This window comes from Ceratotherium simum, chromosome 1 (genome assembly GCF_057802395.1).
Source record: "Ceratotherium simum simum isolate JZ-2026a chromosome 1, ASM5780239v1, whole genome shotgun sequence".
NCBI classification, from domain to species: Eukaryota; Metazoa; Chordata; class Mammalia; order Perissodactyla; family Rhinocerotidae; genus Ceratotherium; species Ceratotherium simum.
The window spans coordinates 103461470-103489464 of record NC_141900.1 but is presented as its reverse complement, the minus strand read 5'-3'; the positions used below and the strand labels follow the sequence as shown (position 1 = coordinate 103489464).

General features: G+C 41.8%; 1 protein-coding gene and 1 pseudogene across 1 annotated transcript; one reads left to right on the top strand and one right to left on the bottom strand.

Annotated features, from left to right (window-relative positions):
- LOC101389710 (GTPase IMAP family member 1 pseudogene) overlaps nucleotides 1-27594 on the top strand; it is an 84463-nt pseudogene extending 56869 nt beyond the window's left edge.
- Nucleotides 1017-7743, bottom strand: LOC101389462 (GTPase IMAP family member 7-like). The gene is made up of 2 exons (XM_004430784.3): nucleotides 7633-7743; nucleotides 1017-2496 (listed from the first exon to the last, which is right to left on the bottom strand). The coding sequence occupies exon 2, from the start codon at nucleotides 2443-2445 to the stop codon at nucleotides 1561-1563; it is 885 nt and encodes a 294-aa protein (XP_004430841.1). The 5' UTR covers nucleotides 2446-2496; nucleotides 7633-7743; the 3' UTR covers nucleotides 1017-1560.
- Nucleotides 27595-27995: the final 401 nt, after the last annotated feature.

Below are 27995 nucleotides of genomic sequence, written 5' to 3'. Positions count from 1 at the left end.
GTCCCAGAGATTTCAGCAGTCAGGAGAGATTTTTCTGGTGGCAGAAAACACTAGAGGGAATTTAAAAATAATAAAGATCAGGGAATGCTCTGAAAGAGAAAAAGAAGTGGGTATCATAAAATCGATCAATCCGGATTCTAGCAGGAGAGCTGGCCCACTCTAATTTGGGACTTGAGGAACGTCTAGTGAGTGGGCTTCCTACAAGCTGTGGACACGTGGTTCGGGATCAAGGAGGCGTGCTAATAACAGTGAGGAGATCACATCCTAAGCCTAAGGGGGTGATGAAAACTGGAGCCCAAAAGGAGAGTGGGGTGGAGAGGCCACCAGGGGAGGAGCTCAGACCTTGGGCTTAGGGTTGCAGCTAGTCAGAGCCGACCCTGCAGGGAGGGAGGCAGGAGAACAAACACCCTGATCTTGATTATCTACCCCCAAGAGCTCCTCTGCATGGTCTTCCCATCGGCAGAAGCCAAGCAGAAGTCAAAGAGCAAGTGATCCCACTGATGTGGTCCATAGAGATCAGCCTCCTGGGCAAAGAGCTAGGGCAAAGAAGGGTGAAGTGCGGGTCTGCAGAGGCACATGGAAAGTATTTTGCACAGATGAGATTTTTAAGTTATAGTCAGGGACATTTTAAGTTAGGATGGTACCTGAAAAAGAAAAGAGAGAAAAACAATAAGAGAATTTGTCAACTTCCAGATCTCTATGAACCACAGAACAATCTTGCCAGAGAAACTTGATGCTTCAGTAACAAAGTACTCACAGACGTGGACTGAAATAACACACATAACCAGTGGTGCCAACACATAATGGACGCAGGATTTCTTATTTGAATTTCCCTAAAGTGAGTCTTTGAGCTCTATGTGATAATTTATTGCCTGATTATGCCAATTTTGTAACTGATTTAAATTTGTTGGCATTGTGAGGAGGAACAGGTGGGGCCAGGGAGTGGTAGGGAATGAACTGGGAAGATGTTTAATTCGAATAGCTACTGCCACATAACAAACCATCCCACAACTTAGTGGTTTAAAACAACAAAAGTCATTTATTTTTCTCATGAATCTGCAATTTGGGCAGGACTCAATGGGGATGGATCATCTTTGCTCTTTGCAGCTTCATCAGAGGTGGCTCTGTCAGCAGCTGGAGAATCCACTTCTGTGTTGCCTCACTTGCATGGCTGACAGATGAAATATCAGCTGGGGGAGTGAGCCAGTGACTTCAAATCCTCTGCATGTAGGCCTCTTAATGGACAACTTGGGCTACCTCACAATATGGCGGCCAAGTCCCAATGGCAAGCACCCCAAGAAAGCAAGGAGGCAATTTTCCTATCGATCTTTAGAAGTCACATGGTGTTGCTTCACCTACGCATCAAAGTTATCAAAGCAGTCACAAAGTCCATCCAATTTCAGGGTAGGGGACACAGATCCCATAACTCAATGGAAGGAGTAACAAGGTCAGATTGTAAGAAGAATAAGTAGGATAGAAAATATTGTTGTGGCCATCTTTGGAAAATATAATCCACTGCATTAACAATCACAGTAAATTAAGAAAAAAAAGAAATTTACATTACCACCAAAACATATGCCATATTTTTGAAAGTATCTTCATAATCTCATTTAAAATGTCTTGGAATATATTACTCTCAGCCTCTTGCCTTATATTGCTCATTTGTTCATCATATTTCCTCTTATGAAATTTAACTTTTTCCTCTTTTTCTTGCTGTGGTTTACCAGCATACTCATTTTCTGCTTGTTTAATTTTGTTATTTAATTGATCAAAGTAGATTTTCTTCAACTCCTCTGTCCGTCTTTGCAGCCTTTTCTCTGTGTCCTTGTAGATGGGATCTGAAAAGTAAGCCCCTCTGTTGTTCTGCACCATTTTCTCCACCAGCTCCACCAGCTCCTGCACTTGAGCTTCCTTCTCAGCTTCGTCTGCTCTGTTGTTGAAGGCGCAGTAGCGGTTCCCACACTCCTGGATGACGTTTCTTAGCTTCACATCTGCCTCTGCTATAAAGTCACTTAGGCTCTGACCCTCCAAATCATCTTTTCGAGTGAACAAGATGATCATGTGCTTCATGGCTGCCTTCCCAAAGAGATTTTTGATCAACGCAACGGTTTTCTGCTCTTCCTCTGTGTAGCGGCCCAGCTGCAGAACCATGACGATGGCGTGAGGCCCAGGGCAGGAGTAGAGGACACACTTGCTGATTTCCCCACAGGTGGTCTCCAGGCTCTTCCTGGTGTCAAAGAGCCCCGGGGTGTCAACAACAAGAAGGTTCCTCCCCTTCCATTCCCCAGATGCTTTTTGACAGGTCGGGGTAACAGCATGGGCAGAAATTTTAGAAGCAAATACTTTTTTCCTGAGGATGGTGTTTGCTGTTGCACTTTTCCCACTTCCAGTTTTCCCTACCAGAACAATCCTCAGAGCATTGTCCTGAGAGTCAGCCATGTTCATATCAAGAGGGTCTGGGGCCTAGGTGACCACAACACCTTAAAGTTGGGAAGGCTGAGAAGAAAAGAAAAAAGTGTCAATTTGGGTGCAAGGAACCATTCTCAACTCTCTTTTCTTCTTTCCCTCCCTGAAAATTGGTAATAGTCTGTTATCGATATTGGTCCCAGTAGAGACAGAAAGATGAGACAGTTCAATTACTATGGAAGAAATGATAGAGAAAGTAGTTAAACAGTTTCCCCACAAAAGAGTACCAGGTCCAGATGGTTTCACAGGGGAACTCATTTAAATCTTTAAAGATCTGATAATCTTAATGCTACATAAAATATTCCTGATCATATAAAAAAGAAGGAAATTTTTCAATTCTTTTTATGAAGTAAGTATAATATTGATCCCAAAGGAAACAAAGATTTCACCAATAAATATGTGAATACAGCTACAGATACGTTTCATCTGTGAATATTGATGAAAAATCCTAAATATATTATTAGATACTAAAAAGTAATACATCATGATTGTGTGATTTATTTCAGAAATAGTATGGTGGTTCAATATAAGAAAATTGATTGTTACAACACTTCCCATTAATAGATTAATAAGAAAATTTCCTAGATGCAAAAAAGACATTTGACCAAATGAAACACTGATTCATGTTTAAAGAATTTCATAAAATTGGAATTAATAGATATTTCTTTAATATGATTTTATATAAATATAAATGTTTAAAATTTTGTCATCATCTTTTTTCTCCTGCAGCTGAAAAGTTGATTATAAAGTTAGAAAACTAAAAAAAAATTTAGCTTGGACAATCAAGAAAAAGACAAACAAGGAAGGAAGACTAGCTCTACCAGAGAGTAAAACATTACAGTTTCTATAATTAAAGCAGTAGGATGTTGGTGCATGAAAAGAGAGGCAGAACAGGGAAACAAAAACAGAAAATTCAGATATAGACCAAATAGATCACACTATATTCATTTATATTCAATTCAATTATATTATTTACATTTATATTCAATAAAGCAACATCTCACATCAATGAGAAAAAAGATGGACTAATAAGCAAGATTGGGACAACTATATAACCATACAGAGAAGATAAAACTGCATCCGTTGCTTCATGCCATTCAAATTCCAAAGAGATTAGAAATTTAAATGTAAAAAATTAATGTCTATAAATAATAAACATTATTAATTCTTTGTAACCTGAGGGTAGGGGAAATATTTCTAAGATTTGAAAGAGAGTAAGGAAAATGGCTCATAAATTTGATTACATAAAAATCTAAAAGACAATGTGAGGCAAAAAAGCACCAGACAAATTAAAACACAAATGTCAAACTACGGGAAAAAAATTTTCAACTTATATCAAAGAGGGTTAATTTTCCTACTAGACAAAGAAAATCTAAAAGGAGAGAAACAAAAGACCAACAACTTGAAGAAAATGGAGCAAGAGATGTAAATAAATAGTTCAAAGAAAAAAAGAATTGCAAATGTCCCTTGAATAGATAAAAAGATATTTGCATTCACTCATAATAGAGAAAAATAAATCAAAATATAGAAAAAATAAAATAACTAAACACTTAGATACTACGTGTCACCTACAGGTTTGGCAAAACTCCAAAAGTTTGCTGGCCTGATCTGTTGGTAAAGGTAAGGGGGAAGCAGGTCCTTTCCTACAGGGCTAGTGGGAATGGAAAACCAGCCCAACCTACAGAGGGAAGTTAGCAATATCTTGCAAAAGTACATAGGCATTTACCCTTTGATTAGCAATCCCAATTTTAGGATTTATTCCAAAGCTACACTGACAAAAATATAGAAAAAACTATGCATAAGGTATTGCATCACTATTTGTAATAGCAAAAGACCAAAACCATATCAAATACCCATCATTAGGGGACTGGTTGAATAAAATAAGTTATTCACACAGTAAAGTACTATCCAACTGTAAAAATGAAGGAGAAATATCTTTATAAACCAGTATGGAGAGATCTCCAGGATGTATCATTAAGTGAAGAAAGCAAAGTGAAGAAAATAATATAGTACACTACCATTTCTATGATAAGGAGAAAAATGAACTACACATATAAAATATAATATTTATATATATTTTTTCATATATATGAAAAAACAATGTCAGGATAATCTGAAAACTTTGTTGTTAGTGCCGTGGAGTCAATTCCAACTCCTGGCGACCCTGGGCACAGCAGAGCGGAACCGTGCCTCATCTTTTTGCATCATACTCGACTTCTGGCACTGTATCAGACAATGCCCTGCTGCTATTCACAGAGTTTTTGTGGCCAATATTTTCGGAAGTGGGTAGCCACGTCCTTCTTCCTAAGTCTGTCTTAGCCTGGAAGCTCCACTGAAACTTGTCCACTAACGGTGACCCTGCTGGTATTTGAAATATTAGTGGCATATCTTTCAGTATCACAGTGACATGCCATCACCAGACAGACAGTGGTATGGTTGCCTGACCGGGAAATGAACCTGCCAAATCTTAACCACTAGACTCCCGGGGCTGGCTAATCTGAAAATGAAACAAAAAAAAACTTACTTACATGGGGATGGGAGGAACAGGGAAAGAGGCTGGAAACTAGACTTTTGGGATATACATAGATTTCATAGATTTGATCTTGAATTCATGTAAATAGTTTACATAATTATACAACAAAAATTATATTAAAAAATACTAGTAAAAATCAAAAGCAAATGAGCCTAATCATATTTGTGTGGCAGATGAACCACAGAAAGAATTGGCACAAGAGATTTGAAAATGCAATAATCTCATTGTCCACACTAATGGGAAATACCTTCAGGCCAAAAAAAAGAGCAAAAGAATCTTAAATTGTTTTCATGAATCCTATTCTTAGTTATGTGTGTGTGCGTGTAGTTTTGAGGTCTACTGAAAAGGCATAAAAATAATGATGAGCCCAGTAGCAATAAGTACACTTAGTGCCCACATAGTGGTCTTCAAATGCCATTTCCCACCAAAAAAAAATTAGGGCTCCTGGGAGGAAGTACTGATTCCAGGTCTGGGCCAGGAAATGTATGAGTTGACCCTAGACCATACTAGAAAGCCAGGAGGCTATCAAAAATTACTGGGATCTTATCAAAGCGACTCAAGAGCCAACTTGAAGAGGCTCCAACTAGACAAAGATGGGGCAATTTGAGCATCAATAAGAATAATAATTCCAATGGATTGAAATATATCAGATGTGTTGAAATCCATGAGTTCATAAGAGTACCACCTCCTTAAAAGAAGTCAATTGCTCCTTTGGAGTATGCTAGGAAACTGTCTAATCATTATGAACATTGAGAAAAAAAGAGAAAAAAACATTTATCTTGTCTTTCTTATATAACTGTACCTCATGCAAAAGAAAGACTTGCTGAGGGGAAATTTCTTTTCGTAGGATTATTCCATCTAATAAGTGAAGAAAGAATGATAGAATAACATAATTTGTGACCCTTGATGAAGAAAATTTTCTCTAGGCAATCATTGATGTCTGCTAATATCACAGAAAGACAACCAGACATTATGTATCTTCTGATGGAAGTTTCCAACTGCAGCTCTGAAGCAGTCCCACCAAAAAAACAGTCAGACCTTAATCTGATTAAGCCTCTCCCTAACTATAAATTCACACAAAACACTAGAACTAGAAGAGCATGTTAAATGACATTCTAAGGATGTAATCAACAAAATGGACCCTGTCCAATTCTGTTGGACAAAAAACTTCCCCTTTCTTAAACAAAGATATTTTGCAGAAAGAGATGAGGAAGGTGAAAACTTACACATTAAGCTAAACTTAAGAAATATGGAACAATTGCTAGTTATGGACCTTATTTGCATCTGACTTCAAACAATTTTAAAAATTATGAACAATCAGAGAAGCCTGAACACAGCCGTTAATATTTTTCTAAAACTCTAGTTGCTTTTTGAAATCTGATTATGGTAATATTTTTTAAATGGTCTTTATCTTTCAGACATACAGATTTAAACATCTACTGATAAAGTGAAACAATGTCTGACACTTACTTCAAAATAATCTGGAGTGGATAGAGAGTGCTAAGTATAAATATGAAACAAGATTGGCATCAATTGATAATTGTTGAAGCTTTGTATAGGGTCATGAAAGTTCCTTATATTATTCTCTTTATCTTTGAATAAGTTAAAAAATTTCCTTAATAAAAAATTTAATCTGTGTGTAGTGTAACAATGTGTATCATATACCAAGCACTCTGATAAATATGTTTCATACACTATTTCCTTTACTCCCCAAAAATATCCTGCAAGGAAGCTAATTATATTATTCTATTTTTTTAACTGAGGGAACTGGTGTGGCTCAAAAATGCTGAGAAACTTGCCCAAGGTCCCGCAGTTAACAGGCATTGGGCAGAGAGGGATCCAGTTCAAGGTCTGTCTGACTCCACCACTCTCCCTCTTAACCACTGCACACCATGGCCTCTTCTTGGTTCCTCTCAGGCCCATGGTTCTAAATTTCAGTTTACATCAGGTCAGAGATAGATCAGGGCAGGGCAGGGAAGACGGTCCACACTCCTTCCAGAATCATGAACTGGCAGCAAGCCTGTAATTACGGGGGGCAATGAGGAAGGTTTCACATATGTTCTTTCTTTAGAATAGCTAATCCTCTCCCCCTCCTCACCTCGTATCTTACACTATTGGGGACACAGCTTCTCTCTGTTAAACGCTGGAAAGGACTCAGCAAACTGAATTCCAGATTTCCTCTGCCACTAGTGACCTGTGTAACTCCTGGAGAATCACCACACTCTCTGGCATTCTGATTCTTTTTCAGTAAAAAGAGAGATTTAGACTGGGTGGTCTGTCAATTGCCTTCCAGCTCTAAAGACCTGCCTTGGGAACACTAACTTCCTCTTCAGGGAAAAGGATGGGTTATCAGGCAGCACTAAATGTCCATCACAAGAGCAACTGGGTGGAAGGGGTACTATTCAGCGAGAGTTTGTCCTGTTCAATAAGAGATGGATGGACATTGTGCTAACACATCTCCTTACTCCCCTCCCTACCCTCCACCACCACCACTCTGGCAGCATCCTCCTTGCTGTGCTGCTGGCGCGGTACCTGATCCCTTCTCAGACCAGAATCCACTCCCATGCAGACTCCCTGTATCCTACTGTCCCTCACAGCTTGTCGCTCTGGGCCCTCTTCCCAGCCAGGCTCACCTTCTTTTGAAGGAGTTGATGAGTTCTCAAGTTTTCTCCAAAGAAGCTCTTTGAAATGGTGCTTTTGCTTTAACTGTGGGGAAAAAGTGTTTGCACCCTCCGAAACCTCTGAGTCAGGAAACTCAGATTGGGTGGAGCCAATGAAGGAACTGTTTGTCTTTAAAGAGACAGAAATATTGCCTCACAATTGGGTGGGTGCTTCAGTGTTGCCAAGTTGAGAGCTTTTTTCCATATGCCTGCCATCGCACCAAAATTTCCAAAGCTATATTTCTTGTTTTGGGTTATAGTGGTAGAGTCAAAAGGCCCTTATTATATTACCCAAATCTTGCCCAGAAAGCCAGGCATAATGTCTGATCATCTTCCCTGGGTAGAGTGGGAGACTGCAGGGTGATCTGGGGAAGAAAGAAGTCGGATACATGGTTTGGTGTTTCCAAGTTCAGAGTCTGGGGATACTTCCCAGAGATTGTATAGTATGGGTTTTTATTATAATCTTTCAGGAAAGTCTCATGTTATCATTCAAAAGTTAACAGCACTCAAGTACTAAGCCAAAAGGGTCTAAACCATTGGGAACCAAGACAAAAAAAGAAAGATGAGGCCTGGAAAAACTCTTCCAATGACCACACAGCTTCTCTTGTTTTCTTCAAATGGTTCCTGCAAGCTTGAAAAGAAGCGTGACCTGACAAGTACAGATGCACCCGGGGAGCAGACTCAACTTTCCCTCCCAACCTTCCTACCTTCTACCCCAGGCCCAGGCAGAGATAGATATTCCTAGATTTACCCAGTGGATAGTACCAACCTGCTCTGGAAATTTTCTTGAGATAAGAGGTAGGTTGTCAAAGTTCTCAGGGTTGACAAGCTGTACCAGTTGTCTGTAGCAACACCATAAAAATATTATTGTTTTGATCATATTTTTTGATTCACTACATTGAGAAATTGGATTAGTCAATGCTCAAGCTTGAGAGTAGGTACTAAGAAGACAAGATGTGGCAGGAAGTAGCAAACAATAAGGTAGCCACCCACGGAGGGAAGCAGCTAGATATGGAAATTATGGTGTTAATGACCATATTATTGGTTCATATCATTAGGCCAATTATTGATGTTAATGACTTGGATCACCTTGAAGAGCCACAGGTAACATTTTTCTGACCTCAAATAAAGGCACAGATAAGGACCAGCTATGTAATTCACAAGGTCTGGCACAAAATGAAAATGCCAGGCCCTTTGGTCAAAAATCATTAAGAATTTTGAGATAACATCAAGAGAACATTAAAGCAAGTGAGGGGCCCTTCTAAGGACAGGGCCCTGTGTAACTGTACAGGTCACACACCCACGAAGCTAACCTTGACAAGGCTACATACACATGAGTCTAGAGGAGAACCAGAACCAAATCTCCTGCTCAAAAGGGCGCCACCATTGCCCAGTTTCATTTCACTCTACATATTCCTTGAATGAAACTTGTCCTGCCAGAAGCTGCCTTGGATGTTTTCCTGGTCAGCTAATTGCTTCTCCAGGTATTATGCTCGGGTACGATGGTAAGTTCCTGAAAAGGAAGAGGGAAGTAGTTGGAATAGAATCCATAGATGCTATAGGGAATAGGAATTAGGTCTCAAATGGTAACAGCCTTGAGGCCATTGGCCTCAGAGATGTATCTGGCACATATCAGTCCCATCCTGAACCCTAACTTAGGAGTAATCTCCCTCTGGGAGAATTGTGATAGGAGCAAGGTTGCTCATATGTCTCCTGTATTGTTCACTTGGCCATGCTCCTCATCGTTAAGAGCTCCTTTCCACTTCCAGCTCTGCTGGGAGCCACCTGTCTCTCTGCTGCTGGTCCCCACCTGCAACTCCATGAAGTTGCCCCCTCCACCTAGGATGCTGCTCCTTCCACATAGTCAGAAGAAAAGAGATGAATGTGGAGATAGCCACAGCTTCCTTTTTACATTTTCCCTCTATTCTTTATGTCACACACACACATGACAATGCGGATATAATGAATTTTCCAAAAAGTTGTTCGGTAATTAAAAGATAGTTCTTTACATTCTATGGGAGACTGCCTTGTGCAGCTCAGGGCTTTTTCTGGTGCTAGGATCTAGATAAATTCAAAGCTCAACTTATTAAGGCATTGCAGAAAAATAACAGGAGGTGAAAGGAAAGGCCCCTCACACTGTCCTGGCTCTTCCTCAAATTCACTATGTAATCTTCGTGTATCAGTTTCCTACTGCTGACATAAGAAATTACCAAAAATTCATTGGCCTAAAACAATACAGATTTTTTCTCTTACAGTTCTGGAGGTGAAGGGCCTGAAATTAGTCTTACGAAGAGAAAATGAAGGTATCAGCAGGGCTGGTTCTTTCTGGGGCTCCAGGAGAGAATCTATCCCTTGTTTCTTCCATATTCTGGAGGCTGCCAGCATTCCTCAGCTTGTGGTCACACTATTCCAATCTCTGGGGCCATCATCTCATTGCTTTCTTCCTCCTCTGATTTTCTTGCCTCCCTCTTATAAAGCCCTGGGTGATTATATCGAAGGCCCACCCAGATAATCCAGGACAATCTTCCCATCTCAAAATCATTAACTTGGGGCCGGCCCCATGGTGCAAGTGGCTGAGTGCGTGCGCTTCACTGCGGTGGCCCGGGGTTCGCCGTTTCGGATCCCGGGCGTGCACAGACGCACTGCTTGTCAAGCCATGCTGTGGCAGCGTCCCATATAAAGTACAGGAAGATGGGCATGGATGTTAGCCCAGGGCCAGTCTTCCTCAGCAAAAAAAAAAAAGAGGAAGATTGGCAGATGTTAGCTCAGGGCCGATCTTCCTCACACACACAAAAAAATCATTAACTTAATGACATCTGCAAAGACCCTTTTGCAAGCAGGTAACACTCACAGGTTCTGAGGATTATGACAAGACTATCTTTATGGGGGCCACTATTCAGCCGACCACATTTGGGTAAGTTAACCTCTCAGCAACTCACTTTCCTAATCTTTAAAAAGCAGTACCTATTCCATAAGTTTACTGTGAAATTAAATAAAGTAGTATATATAAAGTGGTTAGAATGGTTCTCAGATTATAGTAAGTGAGCAATAAGTGTTAGCTAGTAGTAGTAAGAGAACTCTTGATGCTAGTCTCAGGTCATAGATTATTCTCCTTAAACTCACCTACTGTGGGATTTCACACCATAGGTGCCTGTCTTAGTCAGCTGAGACTGCTATAACCAAATATCATAGACTGGGTGGCTTAAACAACAGGAATGTATTTCTCACAATTTTGCAGGCTAGGAAGTCCAAGCTCCTTCATTCCTTACGAGAGTGTAAAATACATATTAACTGGAACCATGACTGGAAATTTAGGTAAGCAGAGCTCCACTGAAACACTGTATTAGATTTCTTCTCAAGGAGAGGAGTAGAGGAAGATTGGCCTTGAAAGAAAAGTTGAGACAGATTGTAATGATTGTTGAATAACAGGCCCAGGAGTGTGGACTCTAAGCCCTGGGCAGTAGAAGTCTTCCAAGTGACATGGGAAAACTATTTACATGGGCTTAACCTACTAACTACAACTAGGACTGGAAAGGAAGATACCGGGGCATTTCACCCTCGAACTGCCTACTTCACCTCCTGTTATAGGTTGCATTGTGTCCTCCAAAGATACGGTAAAGTCCTAACCCTTGTTACCTGAGAATGTGACCCCTTATTTGGAATAGGATCTTTGCAATGTAATCAAGTTAAGATGAGATCATTAAGGTGGGTCCTAATCCAATGAGTGGTATCATTATGAAATGAAGGAAATTTGTGAACAGATACACAGAGGAGAACAACAGGTGACAATAGATGCAGAGATTGGAGTGATGGATCTACAAGACAAAGAATGCCCAGGATTGCCAGCAGCCACCAGAAGCTAGGAAGAGGCAAAGGAGAATCCTCCCCAGAGGCTTCAGAGACAGCATGCCCCAAAAACATCTTGATTTTGGACTTCCAGCTTCCATAACTGTGCAACAATAAATCTGTTGATTTAAGCCACCAAGTTTGTGGTCATTTGTTACAATGGCCCTGGGAAACTAATTTAGGTTTTGGTACCAGGAAGTGGCATGCTGCTGTAAAAAATACCTAAAATGTGGAAGGGGTTTTGAAATTGGGTAATGGACAGAGGCTGGAAGAATTTCGAGGCACAGGACAGAAAAGTCCTAGATTGCCTTGAAGAGACTATTGGTGGCAATATGAACATTAAAGGTCCTTCTGGTCAGATCTCAGGCTGAAGTGAGGAACATGTTATTGGACATGGAGGAAAAGTGATACTTGCTATAAAGCGGCCCAGAAGTTGGTTGAATTATGTTCTACTGTTGGGTGGAAAGTAGAACTTGTAAGCAATGAACTTGAATATTTAGCTGAGGAAGTGTCCAAGCAAAGTGTGGAAGGGGCAGCCTGCTTTCTCTTGGTTACTTACGGTAAAATGTAAGAGGAAAGAGAGTGGAGTGATGCACCTACAAGCAAAGGAATGCGAAGGATTGCAAGCAGCCATCAGAAGCTCAGACGTCTCAAGAAAGGATCCTCCCCTAGAGCCTTCAGAGAGAGCAATTGGACTCCCAAAACTAAGAGACAACACATTTCTGTTGTTCTGAGCTACACAGTGTGTGGTGATCTGTCACAGCAGCAGCCCTGGGAATCTAATACACCCCCTGTCTCTTTTCCTACACCTTTATCCTGCCTGTTTTTGTTCCATCCTCTTAACAACTCAAAGATCCTCCCTTCTGCATTACACAGTCTGAGCAGTGCAAATGTACTAGAACGTGTTCTTCCTCATTCCTCATCCACACATCCGGCCCAAATGGACCATGGAAGTCTCAGGGATGAGAGATGTGGTGGCTTCCTCAGGAGAATTTAGCTTTTCAATTCTCAGGGGAATTACGTTTTGTCAACAATTAATACAACACCAAAATAAAAACAAAAATTGTTTCTTTTAAAGAAAGACAGAGGAAATTAAGTCCTGAGAGTGCAATTAAGGCCTCCTGAACTCTTCAGGGAACAGGTAGACCACCAGGATGGTCTGAGCTGAGTAGGTTATAAGACCACCTTTGCCTAAAAGCATGCCCCAGTCCCATCAGTAAGAGTCAAGCTCACACTCTTACAGAATATCCAATTCACACAAAAGAATTGTTTCATCTTAAAAAAAAAAAAAAAAAAGAGGAGGTCATTATCCCTTAAATATAAGGCAAAACAGCTTTAATGCATTTAAATATACAGGAGCCTTCTCCCTAGGCTACACTGGCAGCACAGGATTACTACTCTGTCTGAGTAGTTTAACAAGAATTCGCGTCCTTCTGTTGGCCCAATGGCACTTGTTTTGTTCCATGAGCTTCAGTAGTAGAGTCTCATATCAGCACATCAGCACTGGGTGTCTCCCTTTAATACAGGAAGTGCAGTAAGAGGATAAGTGTGTGGGTCTGATTCTGCCACTATCAAGACCTATGGCTTTGGGCAAAAACAACCATAACCCCTCTGAGCCCCAGTATCTCTACAGATAAGAAGATAGGGAAGTGTCAGATTGTCGAAGTTTGAGGCCTACAGTGGAATTGTATCATACAATAATATTAGGGCTTCATTCAATGAGAACAAAGCCCCAGACTCTCCCACTGGCGCAAATCATGAGCCCCAGCCTGCTTACTCACACTGTTTCTCAGATGTGGTTGGTTACAGTTATACACCTCCAGCAGAGGCACAGAGAGCAGTTGTCTGCAAAGGGATCCCACAAGAGGGGCATCAGTCCTGGGGCTCTTGGTATATGAGGTCTGGTGTGAGGGACCAATATCAGTACAGGCCCTTCTCCCAGGGCATTTGAGTCCCTAGGGTCATCAGAGTAATGTATAGTTACAGACAGTGACAGGGTCAGCTTTATTTACCATTTGGCAGCAACAGACAAGAAAGCAAGAACCAAGGAATCGGGCATTTTTCTCTCACAGCTTCCTGCTGCTCTCAACACACCCACGGCTCCCTTCCTTACTTGTCTACCTAGACTTTTTAGTCCCATCCCTCCAAAACCCACAATGTTTGCCATGTCCCCTGGATTCTTAGCCATTCCATGATACCAGTGGTAGAAGAGGCTGCCTAGGAGAACAGGAATCGGTGAAAGGATTCAGAGGCTGCCACAACTGCCTGATAGCGTTCGATAGCTTGCCCTCTTCCTGGGATTTGCAATTAGGTTTGCACAATTTCTGCTATTGTCTTCATTTCTTCCTTTTGGTTTCGAGTTGCATCTTTTGTTGCTTCACTCCAATCCTCACATTAAGGGAGTGTTCTTAGTGCTTTAATGCTAATGATAAATGCTATAAATAAAACTTTAACAAGGGATAAAGGGGACAATTGGAATGTATACCTCAGCATATCACAACATGACATTTTTTTTTTGTTTCTCATAATCTCCTATATTTTCGAGAAATGAGCAACAGGGTGATTTTTTGTAAATTCACTTGTGCACAGAAAAACATGCATCCTGCCTCAGCCACAGCCATTTCCTGCCTCATCTCCTCTCGATTCTGTCATACTCTGCACTTAGAGTTGTGGTCATGGCACAGGCTAGAACGGCCAGGTCACAGGGCCCATCTCCCCCTTATTTGTACCTGCTGAAGAGTTCAGAAGGGATGAGAGGAGAAAGGCTGGGCCAAGAAGAAATCTCACCACGGAGATCGCGCTGAACTGTGCTCAGGCTCCTTTTCAGTTCCCTCCTCAGGCTGGTGCTGGCCTGAGGATGCAGCAGAAGAGTTTTCCTGTGAATCTCCAAACCCACACCAGGGCCTCATTCAGAGCAGGCACAACAGTCGGCACTTTGACAGTGACGTGAGCTAAGCAAAATAAACTCTGCTCTAAACTGGCATAGGTGCATAAGGATGTTGCTGTCTTTCAAAATTCTAACAATGAAGTTCTCAAAGCCTAAGTAGCCAATAAACAGCTGAGCAGCATCATTGCTTTTGACTACTGTTTTACATGAAGAAATATAACTTGAGAATTATAATTAAATTACTCATTTCTAGGGGCTGGCCCCGTTGCATAGTGGTTAGGTGCTCACGCTCCACTGCCGGCAGCCCGGGTTCGGATCCCGGGCACACACCGATGCACCGCTTGCCAGGCCATGCTGTGGCGGTGTCCCGTATAAAGTAGAGGAAGATGGGCATGGATGTCAGCCCAGGGCCAGTCTTCCCCAGCAAAAACAGGAGAATTGGCATGAATGTTAGCTCATAGCTGATCTTCCTCACAAATAAATAAATAAATAAATTACTCATTTATAAGCTGTGAAAGACAATAAATGACTATTTGAAAATATAAGGAGACACCAACATTTCTCTTATGCTCTGCAAGTAGAACATACTTGCATTTGGTGGAAAAGCAAGAACTCCAGCTAAAGACAGCAATCTGGAAGACAATGGCAGCTGCCACCTAGGTCCCCATTTAGCAGTGTTTCATTCAACTACAATAAAGAACAACAAAAAGGGAAAACTAAACTATACAAAATCCGTGCACTCAACAGGAAGAAAGAAGAGGGGAGATAGCAATGTGGCCAAAGTTTAATGTAAAACTACTGACAAGATTTCTACTTCCAGAAAGGATCGTGAGGAATCCTGTAGGCTTATTACTGGTGGAATAACCATAAATTGTGAAAATTATTTTTTTTTTAATTTAAGACTCTGAAAGTTGTCCTAAGGCCAACTTTTAGCAAATGAAGAAATATTTATTTTTTTAAACATCTACTAAATTTTAGTAAAAACAGTGAGACTCTATGTGGTACTTGAGCCATGACCTACTTCCTTCCCCAACCCACGCTCAGCTCAGCTTGAAGGAAACTCCATTTTGGGCAGGTGTGACCAAGAAGATGGGGTCCCTCTCCCCTCAGCTACTCATCAAGACTGTAGTATCTTCCAATATGGGCAGACTGGCAGCATTATCATCCCCTCCCACTTTGAGTTGCAGAGACTAAACTCCTGGTAAGTGCAGCCAACAGCAATCGACTGCTCCTTTATTCATAGGGCAGAGGCTCTATCCTAGGCACAATAAGCTAAAAATACTGGGGACCTAACTGCCCACACTCCAGCTCCCTCATATGATGGAGGTTCCATGCTGAGAGAGGCAACATGAGAAGACAAGAAGCTACCATCCTGTGCTCTGGGCCCAGAGCTGTGGCTCAGAGATTTTGTTCAGGATGAAAAGAAGTCTATAATAATGGAGAACTCCAAAGCTCTCCCCAAAGGAAATAAATTTATTTGAAACAGTGTGTGGGAAGTTTAAGTCAAAGGGTACTCTTAAAAATAATGAAGATCTTAGTGGTAAGCAATATAGAGGAGGCTGAGAGCCACGAGAGAAACCACAGGCCAGCAAGTTTACCAGAAAGAACCAGGAAAAGAGACAGATAAGAAGAGTCCTTCTAGGATCAGAGTAAACCTGAAAGACTGGCCACAAAAACTACCGCTGCCAAGAAAGAAAAGTTGAATTAGATCAGACTGTGGAGCAATTTATGTCCAAGGGCATAGTCAAAAACAAGAGAGCAATCAGCTGGTAATTAGTCAGCCTAACAGCTGGGTGTAATACCAATGGAGACACACAGGTTAACAGAGAGATTAGGAAAAGAGACAGAGAGAACACTGCTTAAACTATTGTCATCCCAGGTGACTGTGTGCACGCCCCAGGCTGCACTATCTGAAGAGGAACATCAGAGGTTTCACACTGCAGGGGAAACAGACTTCGCTAGAAGAGTCTAGCCCAGTCCCTAAACAAATATGCAAACAAGAGGACATCAAGCCCTAGAAAAGCAGAAGGTGAAGTAGTATCAGACTTGCTACACTATATTACTTAAAATGCCCAGTTTGTTTTCTTTTGTGGATGGGGAATTGATTTATTTTTGAAAACTATTTGATGCTAACTTGAAAATATAAATTATCCAAGTAAAATGTCCAGTTTTTTAATGAAAACTATAAGACAAGAAACAGGAAAGTGTGATCTATACACTAGAAAAAAAATCAAGCAACAGAAACTGCATGTGAGAGGGCCCAGATATTGGATTTAAAGACAGGGCTTCAAAGCCACAATTATAAATATGTTTAAAGAACTGAAGAAAAGCGCACTTAAATGAATGAAGCCATGATGGCAACATCTCATTAAATACAGCATAACAAGAAAGACATAAAAATTATTTTTTTTAAATGATCAAAATAAAAACTCTGGAGTTGAAAAGTATAGTTGAAAATGAGAAATTTAGTCGAGGGGCTCTAATGGTAGATTTGAACCAGTGGAAGAAAGAATCAATGCATTTGAAGATATGACAATTATAAACATATATGAACTTAACAACTGGGCCCTGAAACACATGAAGCAAAAAATAACAGAAGTCAAGGGGAAATAGACAATTCAACAATAGTAGTTGAAGACTTCAATGCCCTACTTTGAATAATGCATAGAACAACTAATCAGAAGGTCAACAAAGAAACAGAAGATGTGACCACAACGCTACAAATCAACAAGGTCTAACATCAGACCACTCCACCCAACAACAGCAGAATATACATTCTTTTCAAGTGCACAAGGAACAATCTCCTAAATAGACCACTTGTGAGGCTGTAAAATAAGCCTCAATAAAGTTAAGAGACTTGAAATAATATACAGTATGTTCTCCAGCCAAAATGGAGTACAATTAGAAATCAATAACAGGCCGGCCTAGTGGCGTAGCGGTTAAGTGCGCATGCTCTCCTTGGCGGCCTGGGGTTCACAGGTTCGGATCCCAGGTGCACACCAACGCACCACTTGTCAAGCCATGTTGTGGCAACATCCCATATAAAGTGGAGGAAGATGGGCACAGATGTTAGCCCAGGGCAAACTTCCTTGGCAAAAAAAGAAGAGGATTTGCATTGGATGTTAGCTCGGGGCTGATCTTCCTCACACACAAAAAAGAAATCAATAGCAAACACAAATTGGGAAATTCAGTAATATGTGGATAGTAACAATACCATCCTAAACAACCAATGACTCAAAGAAGAAATCAAAAGGGAAATTATAAATACTTTGAAATGAAAGAAAATTAAGAAACAACATAAAGCAATGCTCAGAGGAAATATTATAGCTAGAAATACCTATATTAAACGAAGGAGAAAGATCTCAAGCCAGTAACCTAATATTCCACATTAAGGCAGTGAGAAATTAAGAGCAAACTAAACCTAAAGCAATCAGAAGAAGGATATAATAAAAATTAAAGTAGAAATTAATGAACTAGAGAATAGAAAAACAATATAGAAAACCAACAAAACCAAAACTGAGTTCTTTGAAAAGATCATCCAACTGATAAATCTTTAGCTAGTTTGACCAAAAAAACATGAAGGAGAATTAAATTGCTAAAATCAGGAATGAAAGAAGGGACCTTATTACTGAGCTTACAGAAATAAAACAATTATAAGGAAATATTATGAACAATTTAATGCCCCCCAAATTAGACAACTTAGATGGAATGGATAAATTCATAAACTACCAAAATTGACTTAAGAAGAAATGGAAAGTCAGAACAGATCTATAACACATAAAGAGACTTAATTACTAATAAAAAAATATTACCTACAAGGAAAAACTCAGGCCTAGATGGCTTCGCTGGTGAATTCTACCAAACATTTAAGAAAATTAATACCAATTCCTCACAAACTCTTCCAAAAAATACAAGAAGATGAGCAGTTTCCAGCTCATTCCATGATGCCTGTATTATCCTGATACCAAACCAGAAAAAGCCACCACAATAAAAGAAAACTACAGACCAACATATCCTATAACTATAGATGCAAAAATCCTCCACAAAATACTAGCAAAGAGAAACCACCAACATATAACAAGGAGTACACACCATGACCAAGTGAAATCTATCCAAGGAATGCAATATTGGCTTAACATCTAAAAATCAATTAATGTAATAAACCATATCAATAAATCAAAGGTGAAAAAAAGAACACATGATCGTCTCAATAGACCCAGAAAAAGCATTTGACAATATTGAATACCCTTTCAAAAAAAAACATTCAACAAACTAGGAAGAGAAAGAAACCTCTACAACCTGGTAAAAGGCATCCATGAAAACCCCACAACTAGTACCATACTTTATGACAAAAGACTGATAGTTTTCCTGCTAAGATTGGGAATAAGACAAGGATATCTGCTCTTGTCACTTCTTCTCAACTTTGTACAGGAGGTTCTAACAAGGGCAATTAGGGAAGAAAAGACATTGTTCAAAAACAAGATGGAGAGAGATGCAAGGACAGTTCAACCTCCACAGATTAAACAATGTGATACACCACATTAACAAAATAAAGGATAAAAATCATATGATCATCTCAAAAGATACAGAAAAGCATCTGACAAAATTCAACATCCTTGCATGATAAAAACCCTCAAGAAACTGGGTATGGAGAAAACATGCCTCAACATAATAAAGGCCATATATGACAAGCCCAAGGCTAACATCATACTCAACAGTGAAAAGCTAAAAGCTTTTCCTCTAAGATCAAGAAAAAATACAAGGATGCCGCTCTTTATTCAATACAGTAATAGAAGTCCTAGCCAGAGTAATTAGGCAAGAAGAAGAAATAAAAGGCATCCAAACCAGAAAGGAAGATGTAAAATTGTCTCTATTTGTAGATGACATGATTTTATATATAGAAAATCCAAAAGACTCTACCAAAAAATGGTGAGAACTAATAAGCAAATTCAGTAAAGCCATAGGATACAAAATCAATACACAAAAATCAGTTGACTTTCTATACACTAATAGTGATTTATCAGGAAGAGAAATTAAGAAAACAATCCATTACAGCAGCATCACAAAGAATAAAATACCCAGGAATATTCTGAACAAAGGAGGTAAAAGACCAGTACACTGAAAACTGTAAGACATTGATGAATGAAACTGAAGAAGACAGATAAATGGAAAGATATTGTGTACTCACAGATTGAAACAATTAATATTGAGAAAATGTCCATACTACCCAAAGTGATTTAAATGTTCAATGCAATCCCTATCAAAATTCCAATGGCATTTTTCACAGAAATAGGAAAAACAATCCCCAAATTTGGGTGGAAACTCAAAAGGTCCCAACAGCCAGTGCAGCGTTAAAAAAGAAAAAAGCTAGAGGCATCACATTTCCTGATTTCAAACTATATTACAAAACTATACTAATAAAAACAGTATGGTATTGGCTTAAAAACAGACACTTAGATCAACAGAACAGAACAGAGACCCCAGAAATAAACCCATGTATTTATGGTCAATTAATTTAAGACAAACAAGCCAAGTATAGATACAATGGGAAATGGATAGCCTCTTCAATAAATGGTGTTGGAAATACTGGATAGTCACATGCAAAAAAATGAAATGGGACTTCTATCTTACACCATACACAAATATCAACTCAAAATGGATTAAGACTTGAACATATGAGCTGAAACCATAAAACTCCTAGAAGAAAACAAAGGTGGTAAGCCCTTTGACATTGCTCTTGGCAATAAGTTTTTCGATTTGACAACAAAAGCAAAGGCAACAAAAGCAAAAATAAACAAGCAGTACTACATCAAATTAAAAAGCTTTTGCACAGCAAAGGAAACCATCAACAAAATGAAAAGGCAACCTATGGAATGGGAGAAAATATTTGCAAGAAATGGAAAATAGAATGGTGGCTACCAGGGGCTGAGGGGTGGGGGAAATGGGGAGATGTCAGTCAAAGAGCACAAACTTCCAGTGATAAGATGAATAAGTTCTGGGGATCTAATGGACAGCACAGTGATTATAGTTACTAATACTATATTATATACTTGAAATTTGCTAAGAGAGTAGATTTTAAATGTTCTCGCCACAAATAAGAAATGGTAATTATGTGATGTGATGCAGGTGTTAGCTAATGCTTTGGTGGTAATCATTTCTACAGTATATAAGTGTATCAAATCAACATACTGTACACTTTAAACGGATGCAATGTTATATGTTAATTATATCTCAATAAATCTGGAGGAATAAAAACAAGGTGGAGTTCAGTGAGAGTTGGGTTCTTCACTAGAGACAATGAGCTGGCATGAATGGGTGAAAATCAGACCCCAGCCAATCAGCCTCAGATTTAGTTAATCTCCTCACTACACACAAAAAAGTCAATTTCAGAAAGTTTAAGTGAGTTAGCCAGGATCACATAGCTTGTTAATGACCTAACCAGGCCCAGGGTCCATTGCACCATGATCCTGTCACAGCCTTCTCTCCGCACGGCGACTGGCCATTTTACACACCTTTCTCACGACCCTCTTGAGGGGAGAGACAGTAACGTGGGTTGGAGACGCCAACAGAGATGGCTAGACTAAGACTTGTATGAAAAATCTCCATCCTCTACTTCCTGTCCTATTTTTAACAGCAGGAAAAGCTTCCGTTTCATGAGAATGATGAGATCTGCATGTGATGTTCCTGGCAGATAGGGCCGCACTGGTAGCACTGTCCACACTGACGTCCAGTCAAGGATTCCTCTCAGGATTCCTGTCCTGGGGAAGGAGATCCTCAAGAGGCCATTTCATAGGAAAAGACCTAAAAAGCAAAAGGAGATAAGATTAGTCGTCAAAGGGCAGAGGTGAGAACAGGCCTCAGAAACCTAAAATGCTCTCCCCTCTTGGGAGACACAATGGTGGTGTCACAGGGACCTTCTGGAGGTGTCACAAGGATCTCCTGCCCTGTTGGGGACAAGAAGTTGGTGTCACAGGACCTTTGAGAACATCATCACAGTCAAAAGCAGGGGGTGAGTTTCACAGTGGAAACATCACATACCCACCACTGGTGGATGTTTCAGTTTCTTTAAGTCACCACCACCGGGCCCTACCTCCCTGAGCTGTCTAGGCTCTGAGGTCTGAGAGGAGAGATATTTCCTTTTGTGCTGGGAGGCAACAGACTGCGTACTCACCACCAAAGGGAAAGCAGTAGGTCAGGGGCTACTTGGAGCCAGCCCCAGAGCCCATCACCAACTCTTCAGGAAAGGTGAGCCCAAGAAAAAGGGAGCCAGCCAGGGAGTAGGACCTGTGAGGAATTCGCTGCCTCTATGAGCTCACTGAGGGAGCACCTACACTCCCCTAGGTAGGAGGGGGAGAGCAGCACCTAGAAAGAGTAACTTCACACTTCCTGGTTTTTAAGGATACTCTGAGTTTCCAATAGAGTAAGTTCTGGAGAAGTGGAAAGCATCTTATCCAGCTCTGGAGGGCACACAGTCTTACCAAATCCTCTCTCCTTCCCTACTCCCCTAATAAATAAGGAAGGTGTTTGCTAGAACTACTGCAGGGAACAAAACATACTTTAGAAGGCAGAAATACTCCCCAGATGCATATTCAGCAAAGCCAAAAAATATTTTTGAGGAAATATAAACGCATCTAAACTCAAACAAGTTACAAAGTGAAATTCTGTATATATCTGAACTGAATCCTCCTAAAAACGCTCCAATTTCCTGAGCACTGTCCACAATTGGGTCTTGTAGGAGACATCTAAGGATATGAGGCTGGTCTTCAGACCCTTGCCCTGCGTGTGCCCTTACACATCTGCTCCCCAATCTAACTTGCCCAGGGCTCTGAGGAGTGCTGAGCCATCTTAAAGTTCTCATCTCCTCTCATCTGTATAATGATGAATGAGCTAGGATAGGGCATTCACAAACTCAGATCATGGACTGAATGCATTAGAATCAGTGGAGGGGGGTACTTATTTTTTAAAGTACAGATATGTGAATCAAAATCTCTAAGAAACATTCATTTTAAAGAATCCCCTAGATAATTCCAAAGATAGTGGGTTTAAGAGTACTGGACTAGATAAACAAATTCCAATCCCTTGGAGTTTTAAGATGATAGAATTCTACATGTTTTACATTCTTCAATAACAATATGCCTTTTGCACCCCCAAATTTCATCTCTTAAGAACTTTGGAAGAACTTTTCAAATCCCACTCCAAATTCTGTGGGAAGTTGCAAATGGCCTATCCAAGGGTTCTGTGAATTCCCTGTAGCACTTTCTCATTTCCATCTTTGACAGGGACTTCTTGCTTTAGCTAAATTCTGTTTTTTGTTCTAATCTTGTGGCTGTTTCTTCATTTCTGCTTAGCTGTCAATTATGGGAGCTTGTTGATTTCTACACAAAATTGTCACATGAGGCCCGTGGGGTGAACTTTGCTGGAGGCTTGGGGAGGTGGCAGGGGACCTCCTGCAGAAACATCAGTACTTTGGATTGGGGACCAGGCAAACCTGTCATCTAGGTCTTTGGCCAGAGACAAGATCTTCAGCCAGCCTCTGTCTTTGCTTTCCCTTGTGTGGAGCCAGTCTGAGGGAACACAGTCACCTGCAGTAACCAGGTGGATGACAGGAAGAGGCAGAATTTGAAATGGATGGTGAAGTGCAGACAGGACTTAGAGAGAATGTAGGAGAGGAAGAATGGTCACAGAAGGAAAGCGCAGGTGGGTTGGGAAAGGCCCTGAAGTCTGCTATTTGTGGAGCTGCTGATTGAGTCAGAGGAGTGGTTTGAAACAAAGCTGGAGATGCAGATGGAGGAGAGACTGTGCACTTGTGATAGGGGAAACTTCCTCATGGGTTGTTTACTGTATTAAATGACTATTGAATTGGGTATCATCATTTTACCTCGAGAAGCCTCAGATTAGGGGCAAGAACACCAGGAGTTAGAGGGGAGCATCCCAGTCTCTGTAGCACATAGATCATATTTAGACAGATTTCGAGCCAAATTCTCTGAGAATTGAGACTCTGCTCTCTATGAGAGCAGAGTCAGAGGCTCTCCAGGTCAGCTTGGCAGGTATGTCTGTTTTCCAATTTCCACAAACAAAGTTCCAATTTTCTTCTTCTTTGTTTCCCAGGCCAACCACCCTAAGGTGTTTCCCTAAGTCATGGAGCAAATTTTCTGGTTCTCAGGGTTTTCTGAAGTGTCTCCTGGCTGCTGAATCTCCCGGGAAAACTTAATATCTATGGCTTATGTCACTGTCACTGAATTACCTGAGAAAATTAATATCCACAGCTTCTTCACTGACACAGAATGAGTGTTACAATCTCTGCTCTGGTTTTTGCACTTGGAGTCCCTGAAAAGACAAAACCAAGTTCTCACAGTCTCATTCCAATCCCAGACCAGGCTCTTCCACTGTTCTTGCATAAATACAGATGTTCAGGGGCAGGAGGGAACCATGACTTTCTCACTGTGGTGTTACTAGCTCCTCGGACATTCCCTGACACATTGTAGGTGGTTACACATATTTGATGAATGAATGAATGAGGGGGAGGGTTTGAGCAAGGGGCCCAGAGATCCAAAAGATCTTCTGAGGAGTCAGGGACAGGGAGGTGGGGATATAGGGGAGTGTAAGAGGTAGGAGAAGGGGAATTTTCATTAAATTTACTTTTCAATCTTTGTTCCAAATCTGAATTTTGTTCTTTCTGTTTATTAAGAGGTTCCCTAAGTCTAGCCGTTATATTTTTCTTTTCAATTTGATCTTCCCATAAATACCAGTAAGGCAGCTGCTTGCGATGAGAGCTCTCTAAAATATTTTTTGAGTATAGAAGTTTTTTTCAATTCAAAGGATCTGTCATCTGGCCATTGATGTGTAGGATCTCCATTTGTATATTTATTCCAATAGTGACTCAATCCAATAAGTCTTTTTTTAAGGAAAGGCTTGGAGGTAACTTTCCAGGCTTAGAATAAATCTTTACCATGGACACAAGAGGCATCCCTGGTGAGGGCGCAGATGATGTAGCCCCCATGATCCACAGAATTCACTCCCAAAGATATTCTGAGAAAGTAAAGACCTTCCTCGCACAGTCAGTAAGGATGGTGCAGTGAAAACAGTGTCTGGTCTCCCATGAGAGTGTGGGATGCCTCAAGTCACAGACCTGCTAATCTGTGACACCAGACAGGCACTACTGGAATCAGATTTTTCCAGAACTAACAAGCAACAAAGGTTAAGACGACAAAAGCCCTTTTGGACTGGGCCCTTTATGACAAACTCCCCTGAGAGCTTGGCACAGCTGGACAGAGAGACAGTTCGGAACACCAGTCTATTTGACTGGCTACCAAGTTGCACCCCAGTAAATGCACCTCCCATATGGTGGAGACCAAGGAAAATATTCTCGTTGGTCAAGAAGCCAAGTTCTCAGGACATAAAACAAGACAGAAGGAAAAATCTCATCCCGTTTTTTTCTTACATGTGCAATAACAGCTTTAGCTACATCTTGGGTCTCTTGGATCCAGTGTGGGAGATCAAAATTGACCACCCTGAAATATGTCTCTTCACCTTGATTATTTTCTCTGATGGATATCTGACCTCCCCCAAACTGCCTGAAGAATTTAACATAGAAGACCTGTTCCAGGAAGGAGGCACTATCATATGATGGCTGTAATATAAGTAAAGTAGATGTTACAATAAGAAAGGCTCACGCCGATCTTACCAAAAATTCTGTCTCTCCCAGGCCACATCCTCTAGGTGGTCCTGCAAAGAGTTGCCAGACAAACATTTACATTTATAAGGGAAATCTCCATTTGTAAAGGTATCTCCCTCTCTGTACTGGGAAGAGGGGGCATAAGTTCCTCATCTCTAGAAACTTATCACTGTGGAAGGGCAGGCCTTAAATCTGCATAATAACCTTATTCTTGTTTAATGTGCTTTTCTGGTAATCTCCCATAACTGACTCCCCCCACGCCCAATATCCTCCTTTGTCTTTAGCTGAAGATAGTATTTAAGATGAGAATCTCTGCCATTGTGTTGAGAAACTCAGTTTCCCTGGTTTCTCCCATGTATACATGTTATTAAACTTGGTATTCTTTTCTCCTGCTAACCTGTCTTCTAATTATTTGGCCAGCCATAAGAACCTTAAGGGAAAGGGCGATTCTCCCTCTTTCCCAACACCAGAATAATACCTAGGGGGGAGGTGCCACAGGGCTGGGGATTGTGTGTGCTTTACAGAGCGCCTTGTTGTTGCACGGACATTTTCTTGAAGTTGGTGGGGGACCAGTGTCACCTACCCCGTTCTGTGACCAACTGATCCTTTCATGGAAGACTTCTTGAGGTGGCAAGCACCCTAATGGCTCTTAACTGTTAGACCCACATCCATCAAATTTGCAGCCTTTTTGGCTTCCAAGATGCCCTTGGCAATAGCCTTCACTTCATGTGCATATTAACCCACAGCAAAGTTTGTCTAGACAGATGTCGATCTGGTGAGACCAGTAAACTCAGCAGCCTGCGGGGCCAACCCAGACATCAGGCTTATAGCACCTATGCCTGTGCCCTACCCTATGGTATTTCCTTCTTATGACACAACACAAACGACTGAGACAAAAGAGAAAAATGGCGACTATCTCTGGGAGGAAAAGGATCTTTAAAACTGAGAGTATTCTACCAAATTTACTAGAGTCACTAAAAGCACAAGACACTAGTTTCCCAAATATTTTCTCCTGCCAATCTAAATTTAGAAAGAGAAAAAAATCCTGACCACTTGCTTCCACCGGAGCCTGCAGGTAGAGATTCTGGGAGGCTGACGTGGTAAGAAGTCCTACCTTTTGCCAGCTTTCATCAGGCGTTCCTGTACACCTCATCTGCACCAGTCCCAGGGAGAAAGCAGTTCCTCCAGCCAGAGAAGGCAATTTGCCAGCCAGTGCGGATCCTGCCAGCTACACCAAAACTGTCAGGGAAGAGGGAGAATCCCTCCCCACCCTTTCCCTTAAGGTTCTTATGGCTGGTCAAATAATTAAAAAGGCAGGTTAGGAGGAGAAAATCAAACAAAGCCTAATAACATGTATACATGTGGGAAACTCAGAAAGAGAACTGAGCAACTCATCATCCTGACTAAGCTGCTCACTTAAGTATTTTCAGCTAAAGGCGCAGAAGGTGTTGGGGGGTAGTGGTTTGGGATTTCAGAGGGGAAGAAGACAATTCACATGGAGATGGAAATGCAAATGTTTGCCAGACAACTTTCTACTGGACCACCTAGAGAATGTGGCCCAGGAGACAGAGTTCTGCATAATATGGGCTTGTTGGTGCCTTTCTTATTGCATCTATGCTACACTATACTACAGCCATCATATGGTAGTAGCTCCTTCCTGTCACAGGCCTTCTATGTTAAATTCTTTAGGCAGTTTGGGAGGGGAAGTTCAAATGTTCTTCCTGAGCCTTCTGGGCCTTTATTGTCTTCAGCTTGAAATAATCTGCATACCACAATGGTGCATCTTGGGGACGCCTTCCCTGAACACCATCAGCAGGCAGAGGTGGGTCGGGTGACAGTGGAAGTCATCAACACCCCAGACCTGTTCAGTGCCAAAGACACAGAGACAGAGCCAGGGTGTGGGGAGAGAGGCCACTGCTACCTTCTATCGTCCCCAGGGCCCCACGCCCTGCTCCTGGTGACCCAGCTGGGCCGCTGCACCGCCCAGGACCAGCAGGCCGTGCGGCGGCTGAGGGACATGATTGGTGACGGCATGACGGCATGCACGATCGTGCTCTTCACGCAGAAGGAGGACCTGGCAGGGGACTCACTGCAGGACCATGTGTGCTGCTTCGACAACCGCGTGCTGCAGGAGCTGGTGGCCGAGTGCGGGCGCTGCGCCTGCGCCTTCGACAACCGCGCCACCGGCTGGGAGCGGGAGGCCCAGGTGGCCGAGCTGATGGCGCTGGTGGAGCAGGTGGTTGGGGCCCACCGGGGCGCGCCCTACACCAACGACGTGTACCGCCTGGCACAGGCGCTGGGCAGCATGCACCCCAAGGAGTGGCTCCGTAGGGTGGCGGAGACCATGGTCACCCACCTGCAGAGGCAGTGGGGGCATGGTCTGCTGGCCATGCTGTGGGAATGGAGGAGGGCACCCTGGAGCCAGGCCAGGCTGGGTGTGGCCGCCATGCTGGGGGCCCTGGACCTGCTTTACCTGCTGCCCTCCAGGCACTGGCAGGACGCCTTGGGTGACGTCAATCCTGACTGACCCTAGAGAGGACTGTGACCCATCACCTGATAAGCACATTCATGCCTGGTGTTCTGCCCCCTCAGGGCTCACAGGCACTTCTTCCCTCCATCACCTCACCCTAATCTACCAATTTCCAGGTCCTACCAGGTCCCGTCTCCCTCCCCAGACCTTCCCATGTGACCTGGCCCTCCCTGAGCTCTCTTCCTACTGAAGCCAAACAGCTCTTGCTGCTTTTGCTTATTTCCCACTGACCTCAGGCTGCCCTTCCTGTCATGGAATTGTCTTTGCTCCTGAAGACAGATGAGGAGCACCTCTCCTCTCATCCCCTGGACTCCCCACAGGACCAAGGGCAGAGACAACACAGACCCTCAGGACATACTCGTTTATTTGAATTGACTCTGAAGTGAATAAATAAGTGT

Coding starts and splice junctions, on each gene's coding strand:
- LOC101389462 (XM_004430784.3), bottom strand. CDS start 2,445: ATGAACATGGCTGACTCTCAGGACAATGCTCTGAGGATTGTTCTGGTA.